The sequence below is a fragment of the Scomber scombrus genome, chromosome 2, assembly GCF_963691925.1.
Source record: "Scomber scombrus chromosome 2, fScoSco1.1, whole genome shotgun sequence".
In the NCBI taxonomy this organism is placed as follows: domain Eukaryota; kingdom Metazoa; phylum Chordata; class Actinopteri; order Scombriformes; family Scombridae; genus Scomber; species Scomber scombrus.
The window spans coordinates 32,715,091-32,725,003 of record NC_084971.1 but is presented as its reverse complement, the minus strand read 5'-3'; the positions used below and the strand labels follow the sequence as shown (position 1 = coordinate 32,725,003).

Genomic DNA, 9,913 nt, shown 5'->3' with positions numbered 1-9,913 from the left:
GTATCTGAACGTTAACATTCCTGAGCTCTGTCTGCATCGTTGTCTGAAGGTTTGATCGGATGTTTTATTTTGTTTTGATCTTCAGTCAGAACGATGTCGCTTTTATACCAAAGGTTGTGTCGTAGTTTGTGTTGTGCAAGGAAGGAAGGAAAGAAAGATGGAAGGAGGGAAGGAAAGAAGGACAGAAGGGAAGGAAGGAGGAAAGAGGGAGGGAGGGAGAAAGGAAAAGAGGAAGGGAGGAAAGAAGGACAGAGGAAGGAAAGGAAGGAAGGTAGGAGGAGGGAAAGAAGGATGGAAGGAAGAAAGGGAAAGAGGGAGGAAGGAAAGAAAGATGGAAGGGAAGGAGGGAGGGAGGAAGGAAGGAAAGAAGGACAGGAAAGAAAGTCAGAAGGACGGAGGGAGGGAGGAAAGAAAAGGGAAGAAGGAAGGGAAGTGAGGATAGAAGGGAGGAGGAGGGAAGGAAATAAGGAAGGATGGAGGAAAGAGGAAGGAAGGAAAAAAGGGGGATGGTGGAAGGAAAGAAGGAACAGTCAAAACAGACGGGGTCAAGTTGACCCGGGAGGACGACAGGAAGGTTAAAGAAAGTTTAAAACTGAGACGACCACAATAAATATACAATTAGCTCTTGTGTAAAAAGTTATAAATAAGATTGAAATTGATCCTGAGGAGAAGGATTCATCTACAGTCACACAAACAACATCCAGTAAGTTTAATGTCAAAAACAAACAAACAAACAAAGATAAATATAACTAAAATAAAATAAATAGAAATAATAGATAACTGTTATCATGTAAAAGTCATTTAAAGTGACTGATAGCAGAAGGATTTATTATTTGTGTTTATAATAACTATATATTACATTTTTTATTATTATATTTCATTACAGATACAGTTTTATAGAGAAATATGTTTATATCATAAGTAAAGTATCGAAAAAAAGGGTTTTATTTTGATGCTAGACCAAAAAGCTGTAAATTAATCAGTTAGTCGGTAAAACCAAAAATGCCACAAATCAACCAGTCATAGCTTTTCAAACAAGAATATACAGTATGCGTCAATAATAAACTGAAATTTTAACTTTTGGTCCAAATAAAACATTTTTCACTATTTTCTGACTTTATAGAGAAAACGACTCATTCATAAAATAACTGATCCCATAATGTAAACAATCATCGGTTTCAGTCCATCATCAAACAGCTGAGACTGATACTCGGCTCTATCTATCAGGTTCATTCATCTTATAAAGAAACATTAAAAGCTTCATCAGTGTCCTCAGAGGCAGTTAAACGCCGACATCGTCTTTTCTTTCTCATGTTAAACATATCGTCTCTTTTACTCTTTAATCATGCTTGAATTGATTGAATGCTTTCTGAGAGTTACGCAATACTGTACTTTTCTTCATCTGATTCATCGCTCCACACACACACAAAACGTCCTCCTCTCATTATGTGTTTTTCTCATCTCTGCCATTTCTCAAAAAAAATCCCAACGAATGTATCAGAGGCACAATGTAAAAGCTGTCCTTTTCTTGAAGGCCCATAGATAATCTTTTTTTCTCTGCTTGCTCGGGGCCTTTGAAGGTCTGGCTGGTCGCGGCTGAACTCTGGCCAGAAGGCATCTGTTACTCAACAACATCTGTTCCTGTTACTCTCTTTCTCCCAGCATGCCGAGGGACATGCAGGCTCTCCCAAGGGTGGCCTTTTGTGTGGCCCATTGTCAATTCCATCATTGTCTGCCGAAGTCTGCTCCCATAATGCCGTGGGGTTATAAACCCCTCCAGAGGCCACCTCTACCGGGCCGATGATTTACAGTTATTTGTGTCTAAATACAATCAGCGTCTTTGTGGAGCAATTAAGAAAGAAAACTGAAGGGAATTTAAGGAGGTAATAGTGACGAAAAACAGCACATTTGTTCCTTCTTTTTAGACGACGGCCGGATTCAGATGTGATAAAACTTTACCGCAGTGAAAGAGAAGTCCGAAAAGTTATTTTTGGTGTAAAGCGAAAGGGATTTAATACCAGGAGCTGAAGCGTTAGATGTCCAGTAGGCGTTACTCTACATTGATCTGAATTTTAGAGCCATGAATTACCTGACTTGTTCCTTTAGGAGGAGAAATAGGAGTGGTAAATCTAGCGTAGGGACATTGTTTTATATGAATAGGCCCCCTCTCCCGTCTCCAGGGAGACACTTTCAACTTCTGGCAGTAGCCAACAGTGTCGGCATAGAAAAGCCCACTATGGGGTCGCCAGGGGAAGACAACAGATGTTACTGATTAACTTTGCTCACAGACCCCTTAAAAAAAAAAAAAAAAGTGTTTTTCAGAGTGTTTTGCAGATGGACAAACAGAAGTTGGACGCAATTAAAATTTCATGTTTAGCAATATTTATTTGGAAAAATAGTCTTGGCTAATTCCTTCATTCAAAAACGGTAAAGGAGACAGTAACATAACAATTTGTACAGTACAATCCCTCTTAAATAACATTTTCTTAAAAAAAAAAAATTTAAAAAAAGAGTCCCATTGACCTGAAGTGCCTTTGCAAATATCATCATTAAAGAAACCAACTTAAATAATCATAACAAACATCACAAATATACAATACAAAATAAAAATAACACAAAATCATTAAATTAACTTAAATTAAATCATAATTTTTAAATCATAACTTTTTTCTTGTTTTTTTTTCTTTCTTTATTTTACAAAAAGGACAATCTGTATCAAAAAGCAATAATTTTTTTTTTAATTAAGACAACATTTTTTCATGTCCCAAATAAAAAGAAACCAACAAAAAAAAAGAAAAGAAAAAAAGAACAATACTATGTCATAAATGGTTTGGAGGGCTTAAGGAAGAACACGCACTTCGGTTAATACAGTGATCAAGTATACATACAGTCTTCACAGGTCTAGTGATGGGTGCACAGCCCATGTGAACAGCCTCGTGAAGAACAGGCCAGTATGGCCAAACATCCACCGTTTGATGCAGTTCCTGCGCTCAGCAACGGCGTGTGGGTTAGAGAAAAAAGGCCTGGGTGCAAATGTTGCAAAAACAAACATCGTAGCATCGCACGTTATCGCCACGTGACAGCGTCCATTTATATTTTAGTTTTTATCCCCATTTCCCACGATAAAAAAAAGGAAAAAAGAAAGCAGAACAGAAAGCTAAGTGGCAGTTTACTTTCAACTGTAAACTTGTTTTTTTTATTTATTTATTCATTTATTTATTTTTTACCCCGCCAGTTTCTTATCCCACAGGCCGCCGTTGCCTGCGCTTAGTTTCCAGTAGAGAACCAGCTCACTCTGAATATCAGTTAAACGTCTCAGTATCAGCAGCAGTCTCAAGGCGGGACACCTCCCCCTAGGGTTAGAGCAGCATCTGAAGGAGTATAAAAACTCTCCCATAGAGCAAATAAGCAACGGGCAGCCGATTGGTGGCTCGTTACACCTGCAGACAGAAAGAGAGAAAGAGACGTTACTGTTTGTTGTTGAAATGACCACAGAGAGAGAAGTCTTGTTTACGCTTAAATATGAACAAATTAAACATTTGAAACTCACCTCAGTTGCAATTATACATTCGTCCTTTTCCTCTGACATCACAAACACAGATTTGTACTTGGTGTCCGCACATGCAGACAGTTCTGGGGCTTTCTTTTCTGATGCATCGCTTTTGGGAAGAAAAGGAGAAAATAACGTTAGCTTCATCGTACTCGCAGCCTCAGTGTTACATTTTTATTGGAGCATATTTGAACCTTTCTGTGAGACAAACATTTACCATTTTAAACGTTTGCTGCGTTTCTCCTCGAACTCAAATGAGTCCAGGGATTGGCACTTGTCCTCGCAGGCCGCCTCCAGCATGGCCTCTTTAGCCGCCTGCTCGTAGTTCGCCTCGTGTACGAGGTTGTAGTCTGCAGGCGAGTGGCGGCTCTTGTAGCTGCTTCTTTCTGGTGAGGACCCCTCATCGGGGTCACCACTGCAGAAGTCCATCTTCTTGTTGATATTTTTGACGCCTGGCGTCGGTATCATGCTGACCGCCAGGTCTCTGTCGCTACGGTGACAGTTGTTAGTCAGGTTATTTATTGTTTCTCCATCACCGGCGGTTTCTATTTGACCGCCGTGCTGCACTTTCGATCGGAAAAATCCAACAAGTACAGCGCATCCCGCCAGCAGCAGCAGCACCAGGGCCACACCGGACCCGACCGCCATCCAGGGAACCTCTGACCCGCGGATCGCTGCGTGCTCTGGAAGCAGGAACTGGCAGTTTCTTCCCCCGTAGCCAGGGACGCACGCGCAGACGTAGCGGTTGTTCCTCTCGTGGCAGGTGGCTCCGTTGTGGCAAGGGTTGTGTTCACAGCGGCTGATGGGCGAGCTGCAGTTGCGGCCGGTGTATCCCGGTGGGCAGGTGCAGGTGTAGCCGTCCAGACCTTCCTGGCAGGTGCCTCCGTTCTGGCAAGGGTACGTCGAGCACTCGTCCCCGGTGTGGTCGCAGTTCATCCCGGTGAAGCCATCTGGACACTGGCACAGGTACGAGTTGACGAGATCAACGCAGCGAGCACCTGAGAACAAAGTAGAAGACCGACATTAACTCATCTGATCGTCAGGAACCTTCGAATCTCGAAGACAAAGCGTGAAGGAGCCGCCTCCTCCGACAGCGACGCTTACCGTTGGAGCAAGGGCCGGAGGTGCAGTGGTCAATCTTCTTCTCACAGTTGAATCCTGCGTATCCTGTCGGGCACTGGCAGAAATATCCACCTTCGGGGTTGTCGGCACAGCGGCCACCGTTGGAGCAGGGCCCATCAGCACACGTCATGGCACTCAGCTCGCAGTTGTTGCCATAGAAACCGTGAGGGCAAGTGCAGGTATATGTGTTTTCCATATCCTGCGAGGGGGAAAAAATAGAACAGGCTTGACATCAGGAGTCTGTCTTATAACTGTAGCTGCTACAAAATGCAGCCTTAGTATGCTGCATGTGTTTCATAATGCTTTCATTTCAGTTTTAGAGGCTTTTCTGGTTTAAATGTGGAGGAGTAGAGATAAAGGCATGAGACAAATGTGCAAGGCCTCATTCAAACATTGCTGGAAATGAGCCACAATGTCTCTGCTCTCTCTCTCCCTCTCCCTCTCTCTCTCTCCTCTCTCTCTCTCTCTCTGTTGATTCCAAGATAATTTAGAAAGAAAAAAAAACATTAACTTACAGTGCAGCTTCCTCCGTTGCGGCAGGGGTTTCCAGCGCATTCATTGACCTGGATCTCACAGCTGGCCCCACTGAAGCCGGGCCTGCAGGAACAGGTGTAGCTGCCCTGACCAGTGTTGCTACAAGTGGCTCCATTCATGCAGGGCTTGTGGTGAGTGCAATAGTTGAGATCTGGAAAGACACAGCGGCACATGTGGATTAGCCTCAGCACAACACATGGCAGGACAACAGCAGCAGCGACAGAATGTCTTTTTGTCCTCTCGCACACTTGACTCTCTCTCTCTTCTTCCAGTGTTGTGTTTTTTTGTTTTTTTTTGTTTCCTGTTCTCACTGTCCATCTGGAAACAACTGCTGCTCTGTTGTTGTTGCTTTACAACAGTGTTGATGTCTGTTTTGATGGTATCTTGATATTTTACTAACTCTTCCTTCCTTCCTTCTTTCCTTCCCTCCTTCCTTCCTTCCTTCTTTCCTTCCTTCCTTCCATCTGTCCTCCCTCCCTCCTTCTCTCTTTCTTTCCTTCCTCCCCTTCCTCCCTCCTTCCTTCCTTCTTTCCTTCCCTCCTTCCTTCCTTCTTTCTTTCCTTCCTTCCGTCTGTCCTCCCTCCCTCCTTCTCTCTTTCTCAGTCTTCTTTGCAGACTTTCTTTTTAAAAATCTTTATGAAACAGTTTTCAATTAAAGATGAAAAAAAAAACCTTTTCCACTTTCTGTTCCCTCTATCTTACTTCCCAGTTAGCACAGTTTTGGTCATTTTCAACCTTCATATAACTAGAAATGTTAGAAATGTTAATGTTGCTTATTTGCAGAAGAACATCCAAACATCTTGGTCCAATCTGCACTAAATTTGGTTGGAAAGTGACGTCTAAATTACCCAAAATCATTGTTTCAACCACATTTAAAAGATCTCACTTTCACTTAAACTGATAAGCAGCTTTGCACTGATGTATTTTTACCAAACATGATTAATAAGCAACCTTAATGTGTAAAAAACTTTCACTTTTTAACCAAATCCAACACTCAAATCCCTGGAGATGTTTGGACCATCACTGCTCTCTGGTCCCTCTCCTGTCAGTCTCCCTCCCTCCATCCATCCATCCATCCATCCATCCATCCATCCCTCCATCCCTCTTATCACTCTTATCACACTCTCTCCTCACCTTGGTTGCAGAAGAGCCCCCCCCAGCCCTCCTGACAGTTGCACTGCCACGGCTGCTGGCAGGTCCCGTGGAGGCAGCCCGGGTAACGAATGCACTCGTCGCAGTAGCGGCCTTTGAATCCCACTCTGCACCTGTTGTTGTCCAATTAGGAGAAAACACCGGTCAGTCAGTCCACTCACATTACCTCATGTGTCCCACTAATTAATTAATGCACCACTGAACTGAACTGGTGGAGGAAATATGGGGGGGGGGGGGGGGGGGGGAAAAACCACAAACTCACTTGCACTCTCCGGGTTTCTCACAGAAGCCGTGCTCTTCGTCGCAGCCTGGCAGGCAGATTGCTGCACAGGAAGAGAAATAAAACACTTTTTTAGACATTTTAAAAGGTGAGAAAAACATCTTTGCTCTTTAAGGAGTAAAACTTATCACCTAAATCTCAACAAAGTCATTAAAATAAAAGAGAGGAGGGGCACCTAAACCCCATTTAGCTGCTACCTTAAACTCAATCTCCTTATCACCGTGGAAGAATTTTCTGCTTAACATAGTGTATAGACAAAGGAGGGAGTGTGTGAATGTGTGTGTGCTACAGAGAGTACACACACACACACACACACACACAGAGAGAGAGAGAGAGAGAGACCCCCTCAACCCACCCCACCACCCTCTTTTTTTTCTTCTTCGCTGCGGGTCAAAACTCTTTTATTCATTCTGTGCGCTCACACACACACACACACACACACACACACACACACTCCCCATAATGTCTCGGATTGGGGCAGATAAGAGTGGACAGCTGGCGAGTGTGTTGCCAGTGCGCGACAGCTGCTCCATTGTCTCCTCTCTGCCGGCAGCTGCCCACTTCAAACAATACCTCCCCCGCCTCGGCCAATCAGCGCCCGGCCCACTCCGAGAGTAACGAATCGGAAGGTAGCATGTAAATTTATGGCACGCGTGAGATTATTCCCAAAAACTTTCCTTAGAATAAATCAAGTGGTCGTGTGTGTGTGTATGTGTGTGTGTGTGTGTGTGTGTGTGAGGGGGAAAGGAGGGGGAGGAGTGTGGTGTTTACGCACAAGTTGCCTTCTAACGGCACTCAGGGGTTCTGATTATAGACCCAACATAGAAAATTAACCTTTTTTTAACTTTACATTTGCCAGAATAAACACAAACATTAATCATAGTTGAATCTTTTAATGTATTAATGTTTAGTTTAAAGCAACTTCAAAGTAACTTCATGGTGTTTTTTTTTATCCAAAAGGAGTTTTTTGTGTGTCTTAAAGTATATTTTAATCCATTTCCTTGAAGATTTCATCACCACACACACACACACACACACACACACACACACACACACACATGTTCTTGTTCTTCTAATACAATAACAAAGTTTAGCTAACTCACGTTCAGTGCAGTAATGTCCCTTCCAGCCGGAGTCACACACTATCTCCCCGCGCTCTCCACAGGTGAAGTGGCCGAAAGCATCGTCTCTGGGCCGGCAGAACACAGAGCAGCCATCCCCGTAGTAGTGCTCATCACACACGAACCGGTAGGAGTACTTCAGCTCCGTCCTGCCTCCGGTGTGCAGGTCCTGAGACCATTCCTCTCCCACCGTCAGATGCCTCTGAGTGGTCATGGTGCTGATAACGCGGTCTGGGTTTTCTATAAAGTGCGCATGTGGAGACAGAAAGTGGATGAGGTTAAGAGGATGTGAAATGTTTAGGTGGTGGTGGGGTAAAACAAAATGTGATAGAAATTAAAAAAGGGAAGGGTGTTTGTTTCCTACCTGTGGAGAGGTCGTCTTTGGAGTCGGTGTGTAATGCCTCAATGATCAGTGAGAAGGTCCCCTGGGAACACAAATGGCTTCATGAGACAGGTGGCCAGCGGAGATGTGGCGATAACATCCAACACAAGCCTGAGGCGATTGTGCCATACACACACTGTGCTGAATACAGACTCAAACATGATCCTGTGTAACTTAATACCTGTAAACTTTCTGCGCCTCTAAGTATCTTAGTTCTGGTCCGTTTTTACGCATGGATTTACCCCAAAAAAATGGCGCGTTTTTTTTTTTTTGTTTGCTGCATTCACTTCTACTGTTAGTGAGATAGGAAATGAATCACTGCACTTACCGGCCACGTGAAACCGAAGTTAATCCTGATGGGGTTGGTGAATGAATTCTCCGGGATGATTTCGGGCACTTGGAAGGAGTTGGAGCCGAGCACGGGCGTCACAGCGCCGCCGTACGTGCACGGTGGTTCCGGAGAGGCATTGGGCTGGTAGTGCTTCAGACAGATCCTGAAGAAGGTTTTACATTCGCACTGCTGCTGGAAAGATGAGGTCAAGCCTCCTTTACAGCAGTTTTTGTTGCCCTGTACTCCCTTCTTGTTTAGGAACTCCTGCAACTTCAGCTCAAACACTCCCGAACAAAACCCCTGCAGGATGAAAGCAGCTTATTATCATCAACTATACTTACAGTACTGCTTCTGTATGAGCGTGTGTGTTGTGGTGGGAGGGGAGGGGTGTGTGTGTGTGTGTGTGTGTGGAGGGTGGGGGTGTGTGTGTGTGGGGGGGTGATGGTTCATTGTTTGGAAGAAATAGAGATTCACCAGCTTACCTGGCACAGCAACATGGACATGACGGTAAGAGTCAGCAGGATGAAGCGCCCCATATTAAATAAATACATAATAAATAATAAATAAATAGAGTAAAAAGTCTCGGGGCTCGGCGTGTCCTCAGGGTGCCTCCTCCTGTTCAATCCCTCTGAGAAAGATGCATTGAGCACGTTTCTGTCGCCTCACGGGGTTTTCTCATCAACTGCTGCCGCTGTCAGCCACGCCGCTTTCATTCATGTCCCGAGGAACAACAAAGGGGGTAAATCCCAAACCTTCAAAAAAATAAATAAATTCACAATAAAAAAAAAAACAACAGGATTTGTGAACTTGCTCGCGTGCGCGGTGGCAGTTTGAAAAAAATAGAGAAGTCCTCCAGTTCCGTTAGAAAAGCGTTAATCCAGTGCGTAAAAGGAAGAAAAAGGATGGGTTCCTTTTTGTTGAGAAAGTGACAAATTTAGGAAGTAGCTTTTTCTTTCTTTTTTATGTGAAGGTCTTGGTCTAACCCAGGGACAGATTTGTCACTGGTCCAACATGCTTCCTTCTTCCTCCTAATGTCTTTCCTCACTGTGAACTGTGCGTCTGTCTCCAGCCAAGGCCGCCTGCAGCCTGTTATATACGGCCTGACACATGCTATGGTAATAACATGCAAATGGACCCCCCTCCACCTCCCCCCCTCCTCCTCCTCCCCAACTTCACCTCCCAATCTGGCCCGGCTCTCCACAATGGGATCCCATGCAAGTACCCCAACAGCCTTCTCATTACCCCTGCAGCAGCAGCACAGCACACACAGCGTTAATATCTCAACCCCCCCCCCCCCCCCCCTCCTCCTCCAAAACAAAAAAAAATGGAGACGTGTGTGAAAGTATTTCAGCCAAATAAGAAGAAGTGAAATTTTGAAAGAAAGGAAAAGCTGTGTCACCCTTCCTTACAAGCAGAGGACCAACCTGTTGTGAGGAAAGAC

The 9,913-nt window shown here is 44.4% G+C and overlaps 1 protein-coding gene across 1 annotated transcript; it reads right to left on the bottom strand.

Moving 5' to 3' along the window:
- Positions 1-3,434: 3,434 nt before the first annotated feature.
- Positions 3,435-9,023, bottom strand: dla (deltaA). Its single transcript, XM_062426351.1, has 11 exons — positions 8,955-9,023; positions 8,470-8,772; positions 8,124-8,184; positions 7,742-7,999; positions 6,621-6,681; positions 6,341-6,471; positions 5,188-5,357; positions 4,655-4,871; positions 3,768-4,548; positions 3,551-3,659; positions 3,435-3,440 (listed from the first exon to the last, which is right to left on the bottom strand). The coding sequence occupies exons 1-11, from the start codon at positions 9,021-9,023 to the stop codon at positions 3,435-3,437; spliced, it is 2,166 nt and encodes a 721-aa protein (XP_062282335.1).
- Positions 9,024-9,913: the final 890 nt, after the last annotated feature.